Source organism: Capricornis sumatraensis, chromosome 18 (assembly GCF_032405125.1).
Source record: "Capricornis sumatraensis isolate serow.1 chromosome 18, serow.2, whole genome shotgun sequence".
In the NCBI taxonomy this organism is placed as follows: Eukaryota; Metazoa; Chordata; class Mammalia; order Artiodactyla; family Bovidae; genus Capricornis; species Capricornis sumatraensis.
This window is the reverse complement of record NC_091086.1, coordinates 48,659,522-48,679,366: the sequence shown is the minus strand read 5'-3', so window position 1 is coordinate 48,679,366 and position 19,845 is coordinate 48,659,522. Positions and strand designations below refer to the sequence as shown.

Here is a 19,845-nt window from a genome sequence, read left to right as displayed (position 1 = left end):
ACATTTATCTAGTCTACATAATTTACATAAAAACAAATCATAAACAGAAAAGTCAAGACTATAGCTTCAACTAAGCCTGCATGGGGTAGGTACCCAATGACTGTAAAATATAAAATCACAATTAATTTTAAGATACTTTAAAATAAAGCAAGGTCCTACCATATTTGTATTCATATTTAACTTACAAGTGACCATGAGGAAAGATGGGGTTTTGGGTAGAGGATAAAGTCCTAGGGTAAATGTCCACAGATCTTAACCATCTGTGACAGAGTTGAATAAGCTATTTTTGAAGTGCTTGAAATCTTACTATCTAGGGAAGATTTGGGATTTTTGTTTCTCTTACATGCTCTTTAAAATACAAAGACTAATTGATATAAAATCCTCTATAATGATATATAACTGAGAAAAATCAAATGAGTCGAAATAAATACCGGATCATTAAAGAGTAAGCGTCCAAATAACTGCTTAGCTTCCTCCAGGCTTCCCTCCAAGTAAACAGCTCCTAGATAAAAGAAGAGAACGCCAAAAGGAAGCCTGCATTAATATTCAGAGAAAATTACATATCTCTATAAAAAGCAAAAAGGCAAGCCAAAACCCACTCATGGAAAAAATCGACCAGATCAGAAGCAGTTGTTTTAAAGGTAGCATTTTCCCTCTTTTAACTATGCTTTGTGTTTTAAGTTAGACTGAAATACAAAATTCAATTTACCAAAATATAAACCTAATTTTGTAAGAAAAACATGCCAACTATGATCTATCATAAAGGATACGAGTATGAACCATTACTGAGGGAACTACACACAAATACTTGACTTTATGAAAATGTTATTTCATTTTCTATATTTATAGTTTATATTTCAGGCCACAGACAAAATATGAGTACAGATAAATTAAGGCTTCTGCCAATAAAATAGTAGGATAATCTTTACCTTTAATTAAAAATAATTCTTAAAAATTTTTTGAAATAATTAAGCACTGTACACATATTTACCACTAATCATAACCAGTAAGTACTATAGTAACCTTTTAAGTGGGAATCAAATAACTCTGGAGTAGGGTGGTTCTTAAAATCATATTTTTTATATCTGTCTTCAGAAAGGTATTTTCCATGTAAAATAGAAACTTAGTCACCTGGGCTTTTGATGACTAAATACATTTATTATTTATCAATAGAGGTAGTAATAATGATAATAATTATAACTGTGATGATGATGATGATATTAGTAAAAGCAGGGGTTTGAGGGACCACTTATGCCCTAGGCCCTATGCAAAGAATTTTCACATTCTTACCTTCACCTTTAAGGACACCTCAGTAAGAGGATATTAGAAAAGATTTATAGGTTTGGGGTCCACAGTAGGTGCTCTGGGGAAGGGGTAAAGGAAATGGAACTTTGCCCTGGATTTGCTGCAGTTAGGATCAGATATTAAGGTTGTTACAACTCTGTGAGGTAAGTGATACTATCTCCATGTCATAGATGGGGAAACTAGGGTTCAAAGAGACTCAATAACCTGGCAAAGACACAGAACTGATAAATGACACGAGAGGGAACTGAACCATGTGTGCCTGGCTATGGAGCTAACTGTAACATACACTGTCAAAAATATGATGGGAAAAAAAATTACAGTGCAGTCATTCCACATGACGAACCCTCTGAAAATAGACATATTTGTACACAACAGACATAGCTGTGAAAAGACTGTGGATAATTATTAAACATTCTCTTGCTATCATCATCAGCATAAAACTATAATGGGAAGCTTTTATATTCATTTTCAAAGGAAGAGGGCAAAACTGGTAAGGAAGTACAGAGGCCTTTGAAAAATAAAATGTACTAAATCATCTACCTAAAAAAAAAAATCAAGGAATTGTCAATCTAACATTTCATTGTAAAGCATCCTTGCAATCACCAGCTAATTAACTCTTCATAACTTTCCTGTACAAACAGCTAATTATATTCTGGTTATAGTAAAAAAGAAAACTGAAGAAGTAAAGAGCCTGAGTGTCTGCATTAGCCATGCTTTAAGTGAATAAACAATAGTTGTAGAGACTCAAGCCCTGGGATTTTAAAGTATGCAGTGTCTTCAAGATGTTTAAAGCAGAAAATCCTGTAAAATAGCTTCAAATTTTATTTTAAAAAAAAGTATTAGGGCCTAACCAGCAACTTATTTATGTATGTGATCCTGAATCAAATCTGGCAAGTAATCCATCCTCCATCTAGTCAAGGCTATGGTTTTTCCAGTGGTCATGTATGGATGCGAGAGTTGGACTGTGAAGAAAGCTGAGCGCTAAAGAATTGATGCTTTTGAACTGTGGCGTTGGAAAAGACTCTTGAGAGTCCCTTGGACTGCAAGGAGATCCAACCAGACCATTCTAAAGGAGATCAGCCCTGGGTGTTCTTTGGAAGGAATGGTGCTAAAGCTGAAACTCCAGTACTTTGGCCACCTCATGTGAAAAGTTGACTCATTGGAAAAGACTCTGATGCTGGGAGGGATTAGGGGCAGGAGGAAAAGGGGACGACAGAGGATGAGATAGCTGGATGGCATCACCGACTCGATGGACATGAGTTTGAGTGAACTCCAGGAGATGGTGATGGACAGGGAGGCCTGGAGTGCTGCGATTCCTGGGGTCACAAAGAGTTGGACATGACTGAGAGACTGAACTGAACTGAATCCATCCTCGTATTAACTCACTTCAATTCAGTTCAGTATATACTAAGCATGTACATGACATGATACAAGAAATTCAAGAAAAGAAAGCATGACTGCTGCTCTGGAAGAACCACAATAACTACAATACGAGGAGGCGGGTATCATACTGGGGACCTCACATGCTTTGGGAACAAGTAATTTTGTCCCAAGACTTCACACTGAATTTTATGTGCTCTCCAGACATTTCAGACATGCAGAAAACCAGACTATAAAAGAGAAATTACCTATTAATGCTTCAAAACAATTAGCCATTGCATGCCGAAGGTCTGATTCTCTACAAAGGTCAGGTCCATGAGCATAAAGCATAAACCGATCCAGTTCAAGTTTCTACAAAATTCAGAATGACAAAAGTAAGAGAATATCAGCAAAATCATAACTGTTATAACTCAGCATCTCCTAGGGGGCACAGTTACAAATTAACTGGCCTTAGGTGAAAGCTTAATCTACCATTCTTTATGAGTCCATACATACGGTTCAGTGCTGACCAACCTCACCTTTTCCCCAAGCAAGCTTCTATGAACTCTGATGATTCAAGTAGGTTCAGAATGGACCATATCTGATCTGCCTAACTCCAAGTTCAGAAAAAGCATTAGCCTAAGTTTGGAATAAGACTCTATTACAAGGCCATGCCTTTGAGTTTACCCAGTATGTCTAGAGATACAAACTCAACCTGACGTTAACCTTTTGGATTCCAAAGTTATATGGTACTGATGGTCTTTGTACTGTATGAAAAATCAAGAGATTTTTATGTGGTGGAGTAGATGGGGACTCTCAGAAGATTAAACATGCCTTATTTCTCCATATCTTTTTTTTCATATTTAGTAAGGGTCTGGATTTGGGGAGCCATATATTTTTGTACTTGTGTCCCTTTGTGAGGTTTCCACACTCATCCTTCTGAAGGCTCAGTAAAAATCTGAGCAATGGGTTGGAACTACCTTAAGTGCTCTGGGAATACTGTTTGTAATGGATTATATTTTCTTTTTCTATTTGGCCTCAGACAAGTTTAGAGACAGATTTATGGTCCAATTCTGGAAATTGTATAGGACTGATGAACATATCTGGGCACAATAACTTTACCTCTGGCTTTATTTTACTGTCTTACCCATATTTTCTCTTTGTTTTGAGTTCAGTCCCTACTTATTTCTTTTCCTATTGTATCATAAAGGACAAATCAAGTCCTTTTAGAACTAGACACAGTATAAATGGTTTTTACAAAACTCTTGAGATTGAATAAATGGAAATCATAATTCGTTCCATAAAAGGAAAAGGATATAAACATTGCATAAGCACACAATAAATCAGTTTCTATTACCATATAATTCGATTCAATAAATACCTACTAAGCAATAACATGCCACATAATACGGAATAAGTCACAAGTCAATGAACAACCTAGGACAACATGAATCTCATCAGCTCTCAGATAAAAGAGACTCAGATATTGTGTGTCTTGGTATGTATGCTAAAAATAACCATAATCATTTACATTGAAAAAGAGACAATAAAATAAAAACAGGGCATACATGCTATCAGTATTTTGGATTGCTAGGAATTCATGAGTATATTATAAACTCAAATGATAGTTTTGACTACCACAAATACAAGAGCAGAAAGCACCTTTTTTTAAAAACTGATCCCCAAGTGCAAGAGTTTATGCTAGAATATGTAAATTTTGCTTGTTTCACAACTTCACTGGGAAAATCCAATTGCTTGCTATTTCTGGAGCCCTGCTTTGAGAGTAGACTGCAAGCCATTTTTATATTATAAACAACTGTTCTGGAATGTTATGAATTTTCTAACTTCTCATAATCCTAGCTCTATATCCTTATTTTTTCATGAAGGCATTAGTGGAACTTTTAAAAAGGAGAGTGATGTTCCCCTGTGCATGTGTTAAATGGTCACTATCTAGAGTGCTGACCTAGAGCTTTTATTACCTTCTCAGAGTCAGCATGCCTCCTCCATCAAGTCTCTCCTCCCAAATGGTTAAGAACCACTGGTCTAGAGAGAAGGGCAAGGTTTACCACTGCCTTCTGCCGGAGCAGACGGGTGTTGAGTGCTATGGGTACGTCAGGGTGTGGGGTGGAGGAGGATTACACAGACATCCCTGAAGGGAAGAAATGGCCAATGGCCACCCCCATTATAACTCATGGCTCTACACAGCACCCACTGTGCTCTATTTTCATTTTCATTTCCCGCATTTTGAAAATATCCTCCCTACAATTGTTTGAAAAATAATCATGCAATTCCATTGTACCTGAAGCTTTCAAGAAAACAACGGCAGGGAGAGGTGGGGGAGAGTGTGCCGACAATCTACTTATTAAAGGTATTTCCAACAGACATTTACATGAGCTATCAGGAAGCATCTTGACAATTAAGTCAACTAAACATTGAAGCACTTGTGGAATTTCATTTATTGTGAGCCTGAAAACCAAGTTGGTTTTTCCTGAAGGCATCACTATTTATATTCTCAAATGCCACTGAAGCTGGGTCAAAGCCTACCACCACAGTTACGATGAGGATGTTATATAAAATACAGCAGTACACTCTTGCTAACACAAAAACCATGGGATAAAATTAACCGCATATTAAATGTAATTAATGCCTTGGCAAGATCAAATTAAAGAAGTCAGTTGTAAAACTGGAATGGGTTTTATCTAGTCTTTTCTACCAAATTCCAACATTTATATCAAAAATGAAGAAAAAAAATAGAAATTACTTAAAAATCAAGGAAAACTTACAAAAGCTTTCACAACAGATCACTAGTGTTCAGGAATTTAACAGCCACCATTGCCCCTATTACTGAATAAACCCACAGGCCTATAAAATGTAATTGATTGATAAATGTAATTTATAAGTGGCAGCAGCAATAAAAACAACTAACTCCTACTAATTTATTCATATGTTTATGTAATTACTATGAACAGGCATTGCACCAAGCACTTCATAAACGAATCATTAAAACTCAAATGGTAATCTCCTTAAATTCTCACAACCACCCTATGTGGTAGATGCTAACAGATCTCCATTCTACAGATGAGAAAGCTATGGCTTAGCAAAGAGAATATTAATTTGTCCATGGTCCCCCTGCTGGTTTCCTGAATTCCCAAACAAGCACCAGGGTCCTATCCGTTAGGATTTATGATAACAAGACACTGCAGAGAGACAGGAAGATCAAATGAGGCAACATAAGCAACAGGCCTACCATGAATCTAAATCAAGGAAAGGTTCTGTCAGTCACTCGGCAAAGTCAATGTGGCTGGCTAAACAGCCTAAAACCAAAATCTTAATTAATAGGACTTGTGATTTGGGGGGATTCTCAAAGATCTGTAAAGTATCCCCCATGGATAGAAATGGCCTGGAGTATTCTATTCAAAGCTATAATTCTGTCTGTTAAAATAAATTAAAAACAAATGTAATTCAGAAATATTACACAGAGGGAAAATATGAAATCTTTCATTTCTTTTGCTCTGTTCTCATGTTCCTTTTCCCCAAATGTTTAACTCTGTTCATGTACGTCTGTCAATTTTTTCTTCTGTTATCAAGACACCTCGCTGTGGAGTTCATTAGCTGCTGGTGAAACTCACTAAGGTAACAGGACTGATAAGGGTGAGTCCTTAAAACCCAAACAAACAAAAAATCCTTCCTCGTCAATAAAATATTAAACCCTTAATACACCCTAAAGTTACTGATTCAAATGCAAAGTTATGCACGGACTGAAGAAGAGAATGTAGACTTCACTGCAAATAAAGTGCAGACACGTGACATACCTTTGCTAGCATGGCAAGGTGCTGGTTCTGAACGATGGCGGTCCGATAGGTTGCTAATCCCCCCTCTTCCAGACTGGGAAACAGATAGTACAAATGGACACTGCCAAAAAAGGCACATAGATAAGTATGTATCACAATATTCTGTACGTGGTTCTGAGTCTAAAACAACAGCGCTGACACATATCTGCACAGTGCATACCAGCTGGGTTGAACTAAACTGAAAGGTCTCTGAAGAGTTAAACAGTAAACACAGTAAATCTGAACGGGCTAAAACCCAAACACCATCCACTCATCTGTTCACACTGACTTCTGTAAAAAGAGCTCTCTGAAATACGAGGACAATGAAGACCTGAACAATCATTCATCCTGCTGAGAGCAACCCTATCTAACACTTGAAAAGGGAGCCTGGAGACAGAGAGTTTTGCTTGGGTTGGGTTATAAGGGTCCCTGAAGAGAGCTCTGAGCAGGGCAGCCAGGTGGCACATTCGTCACAAGTACAGATGGGGACAGGAACAGAACCAGAAGCGGCAAACAGAGCCAGGACTGTTGATCAGGGAACTACGGGAATTAGGAAGAAAGCTGATGGAAAACCAGGCCGGACCACAAGGGTAACTGCGCTCTCCTAACTCTCAAACTAGTTCCGAAGACCCACTGTTGATTGGGGCAGCTAAGCTAGTTTGGTCCTATTGTGTCCAGTGAGAACATGCTGAGAAATCTGTTCTTTTGCCTCACTTCATCCTTCGTGGGAAAAGAAATGATTGAAAGAATAAAAATAGCTTGAGACAGTTCCAAAAGCAACATGTGCTATCTCCCTTTAAGAGAAATTTTATGAGTATTGAAAAACCAAAATGTACTTTCCTACCTCTACCTCCAAATTAAGGATCCAAAAACATTTCTGGGGAGAAAACACACAAACATACAGACACACATACACTAGACACACCCCAAAAAATCTAGTTATTAAAATCCTCGTAAGCTTTCCTTCCCTTGAGTTCAGAAAGAGTGAGAAAGGGATCAAAGACAAATCCCAGAAAATGAAATGACATTTTAAAATATCATCCCTTTCTTTACAAATTGAATATAAGCTCTGAAGCATCTAGACCAAGACAAGCTGATCTCTCGTGGCTGTAGCAACTTGAACATAAACTTGACAGGACAGAGACGCTAGCCTTTCATCTTGTAATCCTGCTCATTACTGCATCAGTGAGTGCAAGTTATCAGGGCAAGAGCCATAGACATGGAGCTTTTAAGCTCTACAGAAGAGACCAAAACCACTGTGTTTCAAGGCTTTATTGGGCTAATTACAAAGAAGGTAATGTATTAAGTATGTTGCCTATAAAATGCAATTATTGGGGAACAGCAGAAAAGCCTACTTACCTGGTCAGAAATTCAACGACAGCATCACCCAGGAACTCCAGCCGTTCGTTGTGATTAATCCTACAGGAGAATTAAAAAGCTCTCTTAAAATAGCGCACATTTACATTTCCTCCCTCTCTTCTCAAAGGAAGGATGCTGAGGGTTGGCTCCTTTAGTAATCAGAGCACCCTAACTTACTCCTCATAATCAAGGGCTCTGATGGCCACCCTGCCAGGGGGGTGCCTAGTAGGGAAGGGAGGAGGGAGCACTGCCCCTACCATGGGGTTCAGGCTTTCTACCCTGGTGCCTCCGTCCCCTGGGAATCAGATTTAAGGCAATGAGACATCAGCCTAACAACTGTGAATCTTTCTACACTGCTATCAGGTGGACGAGAGAAGGGAAAATGCATTCTTAGAGCAAGAATAGTGGAAAATCAGCACTGGCACCATGCTCTGGCTTCCCAAGGTCCAAACTCTGAATTTGACCTCATGTCTAAAATCTCTTAAAATGGGCCTAACCTACCTTTTCAGTCTCTTCCACCAATGCACTGGGGCCTTTTCCAAAACTGCCTGGTCCTCTCTGAAAAGTGCATGTGTGCTGGTCCTCTCTGAAAAGTTGCCTCAGTTGTGCCCGACTCTTTGCAACCCTATGGACTGTAGCCTGCCAGGCCCCTCTGTCCATGGGCGTCTCCAGGCAAGAATACTGGAGTGGATTGCTGTGTCCTTCTCCAGGCAATCTTCCCAACCCAGGGATGAACTAGCGTCTCTTAGGTCTCCTGCACTGGCAGGTGGGTTCTCTACCACTGCTATCCTCTCCCACTGGATCTTTTTCCAGAATGCCTGGTCCTCTCTGAAGAGGGCACCCCCTAGAATACTCAGTGCCTCTGTGCAGGCCAAGCTCTGTGCTGCCCTGGAGCTTTCAGGTCTCCTCTGTATAGCAAGATTCCCTGCAAACCGACTCATCCCTCGAGGTCTAGCAGAATGTGAGCTCCAGATGAACCCCCACCTGAGTGCCTTATCAAAATGAGTACACTCCCTCGGTGCAGAGACTGCATTTTATTTATTTCAATTATTTTGAGGAAGGTGCATCTTACAAGCTGAGTTTCTCATGTCGGAGAACGAGGCTGAAACGGGCAGGAAGGTGGCTCACGGAAGCCTCCTTCCACCTACAAGTCTCTCACTGCAAGCAGGTCACCATGTCTCCGTTTAGCAGAGATGTGACCTGATCTAACTGAAGCTTTTAAAGGCCACTCTGGCTGCCTTTAGCAGAGATTGAGAGCAGTAAAGACAAGCACTGGGGCGGATACTGCTGTGGTCCTGATGTGACATGATGGAGGCATAGGCTGAAGAGGTGACAGAGGAGGGGCAGAGACGCCATCAGATTTGGGAGATATTTGAAAGGTGGAGCAGAAAAGAGGTGCTGATAGTTGGGACTAGGAAGCTAACCAATAAGAAAAGGATGAAGGGCAGTGCCAGACTCTGGCTCACGTGGCTGGGTGAAAAATGCTGCCATTTATTGCAATGGGAAGACCAAGAGAGAGAACAGGTTTGGGAAGAAGCAAGAGATGCCTTGTAGATATGCTAACTTTGAAATGTGCATAAAATATCCAAACGGAAAGATCCAGCAAAATGCTAGGTTGCCATTTCCTTCTCCAGGGGATCTTCCCAACCCAGGGATTGAACCTGGGTCTCCCGCATCATAGACAGACGCTTAACCATCTGAGCCACCAGCTCAGGGTGCCTGTTATTCACAGACAAGAACAAAGTTAGCAATAAATCTATGTGTGTGTGTGTTAGTCAGTCATTTCCAACTTTTTGCGACCCCATGGACTGTAGCCTGCCAGGATCCTCTGTCCATGAAATTCTCCAGGCAAGCATACTATAGCAGTTGTCTATACATCGACAGGATTTCAGATGCTGAAACTGGATGGCACTAGTGAGGCAGAGAATGTAGCTAGGCAAGGGGTCCCAGGACTGAGCCTAGGAAAGGGTCATGGCTGTGGTCCAACAGAAGGGAAGCCAGCACAGGGGAACTGGCAAGGTGGTGGGAGGAAGAGGAGGCCAGTGTTATCCTGTAGCCAAAGAGAAGAGCATGCTTCAATAAAGAAACAGACTCAGCTAGATGAGAAGAGAGCATTGACTCATACCAGGGAGATGGCTGAAGCCACGGAAGGGCAAGCTCTGTGAAGTGGTGGAGACAAGCCAGACTGTGACCCGAGTAGGCTGGGAACTCGCGTGTTGTCTGAAGCCGTGCAAAAGAATATCCTAAAATAAGTTACTGCCTGAGAGTTGATAGGAACTAAGAAAGAATAAATTTTTTAAAAAGAGAGAAATTAACATTATCCTATTCTTTCCCACAAGCCAGTAAAATAAACATGCATTTTCTGTGGTAAAGACTATCATCTCCCCAACAGTTCAAAGTACAATACAGGAAAATCTAGTTAAGGTGGAAAGCAAGAAGCCCTGGCCAGAGTCCAGAGTGAAGACGAACCTTACTTTGGACTGTCTTGTGCTTAACTGAAGAATAACAAGACAACCAGTCAAAGAATAATAGCTGCTTTGTGTCATATACTATTTTGAATTAAGTCATATTGGTACAAATTTTATTTAATTTCATTTATAAACTTTCAGGGAGACAGGAACTACATCAAGAATTTTAATAACCTTGAAGGCAGACCCTTATTCAGTGTGTTAAAATACAAGGTCACAGTGCTAAACAAGTTTATTCAATAGTAAGTCTGCCATCCATTAAATAATTTGTCCCCTAGCCAGCATATGTTTTTTTGTATCCTCACTGTGACTAAACTCTGGCAGTAGGCCACAAATGAAAATGGGGGTTAAATACCACTTTAGTTTATTATTATATCAGACAATTCCTAACCCAGTGGTTTATCTGGAAAAATGGACAGAGTGAGTTGCTGGTCCTCGCTGTCTACAGCGGCAAGTCTTTTGTTCCTTCTTCCGTTGTTTATACTTCCTTTAATCACCCCTGTTTAAATACTAGCAAGCTCCAAGATGAGATGTTTACAGAGCAGTAAACATTCCATTTGCTTTTGAGAACTGAATCAACAGAGGCATTATGAAATTTAGATTAACTGTAGCAGTTAGATAGCACATTTGGTCTGTGGAAATCAAAACACTTCATAAAACAGAACAGTCTCCCTATAATAGTAATTACTGTAAGGTGTCATCTACTCCATAGAAAACCATCTTGGGATGGGCCAAGTCCAAGGGTAACTGCTAGAGGGAGGGAACGAATGACATTTTCTTACCTTTGCCTTCCAAGCCTCAAGGGGAAACTGATAGGGCACAGCTAGAATGGGCCTTGCAGGTAGACTGAAACTTCCACCCAACCCAGGAATTCCTTCTGTCCATTACATCTATTTGTAGCTCAGCTGGTAAAGAATCTGCCTGCAGTCCTGGGTTCCTGGGTAGGCAAGATCCCCTGGAGAAAGGAAAGGCTACCCACTCCAGTATTGTGGCCTGCAGAATCCCATGAACTGTATAGACCATGGGGTCGCAAAGAGTCGGACATAACAGAGAGTCGGACATGACTGAGCAATTTTCACACTATGGTAATTATAAAAAAAATATTAGAATAGAGACTATAGGCATACCTCATCTGGGGCTCCCTGATAGCTCAGTTGGTAAAAAATCCACCTGCAATGCAGGAGACCCCAGTTCGATTCCTGGGTCGAGAAGATCTGCTAGAGAAGGGAAAGACTACAAAATCCAGTATTCTGGCCTGGAGAATTCCATGGACTGTACAGTCCATGGGGTTGCAGAGAGTCAGACATGACTGAGAGCTTTTCACTATTACATCTACCTGAACACTTGTGGGGAGAAGCCCTACTGGATCTCAGATCCAACTGGACCCACGGATCCCAGATTAGGCATCTATTCACATATATTCAATGCACTGTTAGTGTTTTTAATGATAAATACTAAATGTATAACTGATTGGAGAAGAAAATGGCAACCCACTCCAGTATTCTTGCCTGGAGAATCCCATGGACAGAAATAGTCTGGCAGCTATAGTCCAAAGGGCTGCAAGGAGTTGAACATGACTGAAACAACTCAGCATGACTGAAAGGGTACTCTGCAACTACCGTTTCCTTAAACAGACCTTAATAAACAGTCTATACGTGTTTCTCCATTGATCCCATAGATCCTCACACATTATGTCCAGCAATGACTCTACCAAGCAAAACAAAACACAACAAAGGAAGGCTGCTTGAGTTTCTTACTTCTCCATTACAGTCTTCTGGCCCCTCATTCCCAAAGGTCCTACTAATAACATGGATCCCCTGAATGCGACCAAATGCCTAATCCTTCAGAGACCTTCGCTGTGGTACCATTTCGCTGTGATTTGCATTAGTTAAATATAACTATACAGCTGAGATTTATGCGGTTCAACAGTGACACTTCAAAAACTGACAGGTTAACTTGTAACCATAAAAGTTAATTATTTTGTAGTTTTGATAGGCAGGCAGATTTTTATCTATTAATTTTAAGTCTGATCCCAAATCAGATTATGAGACTCACCAGCCGTTAAACTTCTGAAGGCTCTGACCATGACCTTTCCTAATGCTCCCATTTCCCTGTTTCTAGTCAACAGGTAAAAAACCTGGAATAAAAGTAGTATCATGAATGGCCTTCTTTCTTTTAAGACTTATTTACTGAGCCCCTGCTTTTTGAAAGGCACTAATTGGAAAAGAAAAAGAATTTGAAAAAAAGAAAAGAGAGAGTAGGATCAAAGACCTTCCAAATGCTCACAGTATTAAAAAAAAAAAAAAAAACTATGACACAAAATATTAATAATACCTGGGAGAACAGAAACTTGCACCATAAAAGAAATGCTGGCAGAATGTGAGCACGGCGACAACGACTGCTGGCATTCAGGGAAGGGAGAGGGTACGCTCGAGTGCACAGGAAGTATTTTAGTCTTAGTGGTGTGCAGAAGGCCACGGGGAAGACAGCAATGTGCCTGGAAGGGTGGCCTGGTCACCAGGTGCTGGGATTGTCAGGCGAGGAGGTTCAGACGTATTCAGCAGGTAACGCGATATCAGCAGTTTACAGCTACAAACTAGAATGGAGTCTTTAAAAATAGCAAGATGACGCCTGGAGAGGCCGTCTGGAGGGAGACCGGACAGAAGGCGGCACTAACTGCATGGCAGGATGGGCAGGGTTGGGAGGAGTGGCTTTTGGTGGGGCTGGGGAAGAACTCCACCCAGCTCCCCAATCTGCCCTGCTCCTCCACCTGAAGTCCTGGACGGATGCCCATACAACCTACTAGCCTACTGGCTGTCTTGTTCCTTTCTCAAGTCTAAAATTCTGAGCAGGCTTGCTTGGGAGGAAATATACCCACTGATGCTTGAAACTGCATAGTGTTTGTTTCAAACATGTACAAATACTTCCAAGGAGCAGACTACTGCATCCCACTTTATAATAGCAAACTAAGAAACAAACAGGGAAGAGGGCACGTTGTTTCAAGTGAACTCAATTATTCAAGTGCATGGTATATAACTGACCCATAACCCCTGAACCACCACCAGAGCTCTCTTTGGCCCCATAGCAGTCTGGCATGGCTGTTGTGTTTTTGACCTTCACTGAAGTGCTTAGCAGAGTCTTCCTTATGTTATGCATGTTTATGGAACTCTTACCCCACCCCAGGTAGTCATACCTCCTGGTGAGCGGGGGCTATGTCTTACTTGCCTTTGAAAGAAGTGAAAACGTCAGTTGCACAGTTGTGTCCAACTCTTTGAGACCCCATGGACTGTAGCACGCTAGACTCTTCTGTCCATGGAATTCTCTAGGCAAGAATACTGGAGTGGGTTGCCGTTCCCTTCTCTGGGGGATCTTCCTGGCCTAGGGATCGAACCCAGGTCTCCTGCACTGCAGGCAGATTCTTTACCATCTGAGCCACAATCACTAAGGGTATGGTCATGCTGAGGAGGTTGGTAGGTGGCAGGCAGAGAGGAAAAAGAAAGGCTTCCCTGACTGGGAACTGAACCTGGGCCCGGCAGTGACAGAGCCAAATCCTAACCAAAATACCTGTGAACTGCCTCACACTCAAAAGGCACTGGACAAATGTCTGTTGTATTAAATCTGTCTACATTTCTTCAGTACAGCTCCCAGGGCCGTGCACAGCTGGGGCTACTACACAGCCACAGCCAGGCAGCCGCCAGACTGGCTGCCGAGGCAAGGAGGCTTTTTCTGAATAGAAAGCTGGGGTCAATTCTGCATCAGCAAAAAGATCGGACAGAAGGCAGGAAACTCTCAGCACAAGAGCCACAAAGGCCAGAAGAGAAGTCAAAGGACAAGAGAAAGCATGTCTATTCTCTATCAGTGGTATCATTTTCAAAATGTAAATTCACAAAGAACACAGCTGGAAAACATAAACCATGAGGTTTAAACAGTGCTATCAAAAAGACATAATTTATATGCCAACAGCTGTGGGTGGGGTGGATGAGACAAAGATCACTTAAACCTGTGCTTTCATCACTGAAAAAGAATGGGTCGATGGCATGTAGAGCCCTGCTGAAGGGGGCTGCAGGGGACCCAGGGTGCTACTTATTAAAATACAGAACTGGCCATCTGAATACTTCACAGTATAGCAGGGTATAGGGAAACCAGGGCCACGCTATCCCTGAGGGTGTGATTAAGGCTCCTCTAATTAGACAGTTCTTTTCTGATCTTAGACTCGCAAGGAACACAGTAGTGAGACGTGTGATCATCTTCAAACTGGAATTTTAAAGTTTCGGCCTGCCTTTCTTTTTACCTCTTGATTGAAGAGGAAAAGACGGTTTGGTTCATGATAACCTTAAAAGACAGCAACCTCAAGGCAAGCCTATTTGAAAAGAAAAAGGATACATGAAGAAAAAGGTAGGGGAGGAAGCTGTGCCAGCTCGACTGGGCACTCACCTGGCTGAAGAGGCCATTACCAGCCGCAGCAGTGTCTCAAGTCTAACCCTGCTCTACCTTTCATCCATCTAAGTCTGCTTCCTAAGAGGGACAGGCCTGACTATTCAACTTTTCAGTGCCCCAGGGTTAAAAAGCAAGTCTCTCTCAAACAGTCTCCTGTACTGGCTTTCAAAATAGAACCTGCTGTGCTTCACACACAAAGATAAGCCTCCTGAGAGCAACATTAGAGCCTCAGCAGCCATCAGCCATTTGCTTCCATTCCATTTTCTAGGATGTTAATGAGTTTATTTGGACCCCGCCTACTTCCTTCCCAGCTTCTTCAGGGGCTCAAGGCCACACAAAAGTGAAAATATTAATGTATGAAGGTAGCTTTTAAAATCAAGAAGTAAGATAGGGAAAGTTAACACATAAAACTTTCCAACCCATTATATGAGGCTAGTATTATCCTAATAATGAAATCAGACAAAAACATCAAAGGAAAGGAAAACTACAGGCCTGAAATCCTCAGCACAAAACCAGCAGACTAAATTCTACCTAAACACACCGTATAAGGACTATACACCATGATCAAGTGTAATGTATCCCAGGAAGGCAAGGTTGGTTTAACACCCCCAAATCAATTAATATAACACAATGTGAATAAAATAAAATTTTTAAAAGCATGATTATCTTAATAGATACAGAAAAAGCATTTGACAAAATTCAACACACTCTCATGACAAAAATATTACGCCAAGTAGGAACAGAAGGGAACTTCCTCAATATGATAAGAGGCACCTATGAAAAACTCATACACAATGGTAAAAGAATGTCTTCCTTTTAAGATTAAGAAGAAGGCAAGGAGCCTCTCTCATCACTTCTACAGGATATTGTACTAAAGATGCTAGCTAGGGCAACCAGATTAAGAAAATGAAATAAAAGGCATCCAGCCTGAAAAGGATGGATGTGAGAGTTGGCTGAATGGATGTGAAAAGGATGTGAGAAGGATGGATGTAAGGCCATAAAGAAAGCTGAGTGCCAAAGAATTGATGCTTTTGAACTGTGGTGGTAGAGAAGATTCTTGACAGTCTCTTGGACTGCAAGGAGATCAAACTAGTCAATCCTAAACAAAATCAGTCCTGAATATTCATCGGAAGGACTGATGCTGAAGCTACAACACTTTGGCCACCTGATGCAAAGGACTGACTCACTGGAAAAGATCCCGATGCTAGGAAAGATTGAAAGCAAAAGGAGAAGGGGACAACAGAGGATGAGATGGTTGGATAGTGTCACCGACTCAATGGACATGAGTTTGAACAAGCTTTGGGAGTTAGTGATGGACAGGGAAACCTGATGTATTGCAGTCCATGGGGTTGCAAAGAGTCGGATATGACTGAGCAACTGAACTGAACGGAACTGAGTCTGAAAAGGAAAAAGTAAAACTATCTCTATTTACAGGTGAAATGATCATCTACATAGAAAATCTTGAAATGAAGTGAAAGTCGCCCAGTCGTTCTGACTCTTTGCGACCCCATGGACTGTACAGTCCATAGAATTCTCCAGGCCAGATTACTGGAGTGGGCAGCCTTTCCCTTCTCCAGGGGATCCTCCCAACCCAGGGATCAAACCCATCTCTTGTGTGGCAGACAGATTCTTTACCAACTGAGCTATCAAGGAATCCCAGAAAATCTTAAGGAATCAACTAAAAAACTATTGGAGCTAACAAATGAGCTCATCAAGGTTGCAAGATACAAGATCAAAATAAAAAATCAACTGTATTCCCTATATGCTTGCAATGAACAATCCCAAAATAAAAATTATAAAAATAATTTCATTTAGAATAGCACTGTAAAGAATAAAATACTTGGGAATAAATTCAACAAAAGACATACAAAATGTGTACTCTGGAACCTAAAAAACATTACTAAGAAATTAAAGACAACAAATGAGAAACAAAGACATTTAATGTTCAGGGAACAGAAGAAGTATTAAGCAGGAGACTTAATATTAAGATGGTAATCATTCACAAACTCACCCATAGATTTACCATAATCCCTATCAAAATTCCAGCTACCTTCTTTGCAAAAGTTTAGCTAATTAAAAAATTCATGTGGAAAGGTAATAGGCCTAGAATAGCCAAAACAATCTTAAAAAAAAAAGAAAGCTAGAAAAGGGAACTTGCATTTCTAGGTTGCAAAACTTATTACAAAGCCACAGTAATCAAAACAATGCGGTAGTGGCTTAAGGTCAGGCACACAGGTCAATGGAATGAACTAAGAGTCAAAAATATACCCTCATATATACCATCAGGTGATTTTCAACGAGGGTGATTTCAACCAAGGTGACTCAGTGGGGAAAGATTAGCCTTTTCAAGAGTGGTGGTGCTGGGATAAGTGGATATCTGCAAGCCAAAGGAAGCAGCTGGACCTCTATGTCATACCAGTTCTAACTCAGAACAGACCAAAGATCTAAATGTGAGAGAAAAAGCCATAAAGCTCTTAGAAGAAACAGATGTAAATCTCTGTAAACATGACACCAAAAGCAAAAGGAATGAAAGTAACATAATTTGTCTATTATCTGGAATTAATCAAAACTTCTGTGCTTCATTAAAACATTAAAAAGATGATCTACAGAATGAGAAAAAATTTTTTTACAAATCATGTACCTGATAAGGGATTTGTATCTGAATACACACAAAAAAAATGATTGTAACTCAATAACAAAAAGTAACTTGATTAAAAAATGGAAAAAGGATCCAAATAGATATTTCTCCAGCAGAGATATATGAATGGCCCAAAAGCACATGAAAAGATGCTCAACATCATTAGTGATCAGAGAAATACAACAAAACCACAATGAGATAATATTTCATATCCACTAGGAAGCCCCAGAGAAGGCAATGGCACCCCACTCTAGTACTCTTGCCTGGAAAATCCCATGGACGGAGGAGCCTGGAAGGCTGCAGTCCATGGGGTTGCGAAGAGTCAGACACGACTGAGCGACTTCACTTTCCCTTTTCACTTTCATGTATTGGAGAAGGCAATGGCAACCCATTCCAGTGTTCTTGCCTGGAGAATCCCAGGGACGGCAGAGCCTGGTAGGCTGCTGTCTATGGGGTCGCACAGAGTCAGACACAACTGAAGCGACTTAGCAGCAGCAGCAGGAAGCCCAGGTTCAAAAAGACAGCTAATAACAAGAGTTGGGAAAGATGCAAAGAAACCAGAACCTTCATATATTGCTACTAGGAATATAAAATGGTACAGACTCTTTGGAACAGTCTGGCAGTTCCTTAAGGGAAAGGTGAAACAGAGTTACTATATCATCCAGAAATTCTACTTCACTTATATACCCAAGAAAAATCAAAACATGTCCATACAAAAACCTGCACACAAATAATCATAGTAACATCATTCAAGATAACCAAAAAGGAAAAAGAACAAATGACCATTAATCTGATGACCAGATAAACAAAATGTGGTCTACCTATACCATGGAATATTATTTGGCAATAAAAAGAAATGAAGAACTAATATATACTACAACATGGATAAACCTTCTAAGCATTACATAAAGTAAAATAAACCAGTCACAAAAGACCACATATTGTATGATACCATTTATACAAAATGTTCAGAATAGGCAAATTCACAAAAATTAAAAGTGGATTAAAAGAAGACTGCTGGTTGCCTAGGGCTGGGCAACCTGAGGGAAATATGGAGTATGAGGTTTCCTTTGGGCATGACGAAAATGCTCTAAAATTAGACAGTGATCACAGGTACACCATTTTGTGAAGATACCAAAAACCACTGAATTCTATGCACTTTAAATGGATGAATTGTATGGTATGTGAATTCTATTTCAACAAAACTAATATAAAAAAAATTTACTTTACCTTGAGGGAGTTGGGTCATCTTGGCCAAGGCGTGACATAATATTTATTAAGGTGTTAATTCCTATTTAAAAAAAAAATCACAAGTCAATATTGTTAGAAGCATTCCAGAACCATCATATGACATCCAGAAAGAAAATTATTCATCTCACTCCAATCTGACTTGCATGTGGACAAGTTTGATCAACTTAGTTACTTTAAACACTTTTTGATAGGAGAAATTAAATCTTCTCAAAAATGCATTCACTCTTATTATAATGCTGTGCTCAAAGTAAATGTCATTACATATGAGTCAAGAAGCAGTAAACGATGGCAGAATGAAACAGTTACCAGGGAACCATTCCTGGTGGGGATTTAATTTACAGCAGGGGATACAGAGCAAAAGAGGAGAGTGTAATCCAAACGGACCTTTTTTTCGCATGTGCATGTGATGAACTTTTCTATCTCCATATTTGGGCTGCCGAATTCCACAGTTAGACAAAGAATTCCTGGCATGATCAGGATTCATTCCAAAATTTAAGTGATGACTTGGGTGGGTCATGGCCAGCTAAAATTCCAAAGACATAAGTTCAGTTTTAAAAACTCAGCATAAAAAAAATTTAATAAAAACCAAAAAAAAAAAAAAAAAAGCATAGAAGCACCATCAAAAATGAAACAGGAAAGAGACTTGTTTATCTGATTAAATTTTAAGCCCCAAACTTTCCATTTTCTCCAGTGTCAAATTTCCAGAGCTTTGGTCCAAGTCCTCTTCCACAAACAAACCTAAAAACCCACATCTTTCAGAGAAGAATTAGAATACACAGCACCTGGAAAGAACAGTCACAAAAGAGGAAAAGATGAAAGAAGAGCTCAGGTTTGACAGGCAAATCTGGAAGCTTTGGTCTATTTCTTTAGGGACAATCTAAGAAAAAAAGTGAGAAAAGGGGTTTGAAAGTGGCAATCAGAGTAGAGTAATGGAGAAGGCTATGTTTCTAGACATCCTCATCCTCTCCAGAATAGAGATTCTCCATACTCCACTTGTAACCTGCAAGATGAATTACTCCTATCTTGTTATTATATAAATGTACAGGAGAGTAACTCTCACCTGTAACAGGCAACGATCTTGGAAAGTATATCCTATCAACTTGTCCAGATGCATTAGGCACTGGTGGTAGCGAATATGATGGGTCAGAACTGGCAGCATCATGGCATGCTAGGAAAAAGCACATTTCAATATGTTTAA

At 40.3% G+C, this 19,845-nt stretch overlaps 1 protein-coding gene across 1 annotated transcript in view; it reads right to left on the bottom strand.

The window, feature by feature from the left end:
* Positions 1-19,845, bottom strand: part of DROSHA (drosha ribonuclease III) — a 114,400-nt gene that overhangs the window by 27,790 nt on the left and 66,765 nt on the right. Inside the window, 7 exon segments of the mRNA XM_068990433.1 lie at positions 432-502; positions 2,934-3,036; positions 6,477-6,576; positions 7,854-7,913; positions 18,627-18,687; positions 19,032-19,170; positions 19,708-19,815. Coding sequence (XP_068846534.1) covers positions 432-502; positions 2,934-3,036; positions 6,477-6,576; positions 7,854-7,913; positions 18,627-18,687; positions 19,032-19,170; positions 19,708-19,815 — 642 coding nt within the window.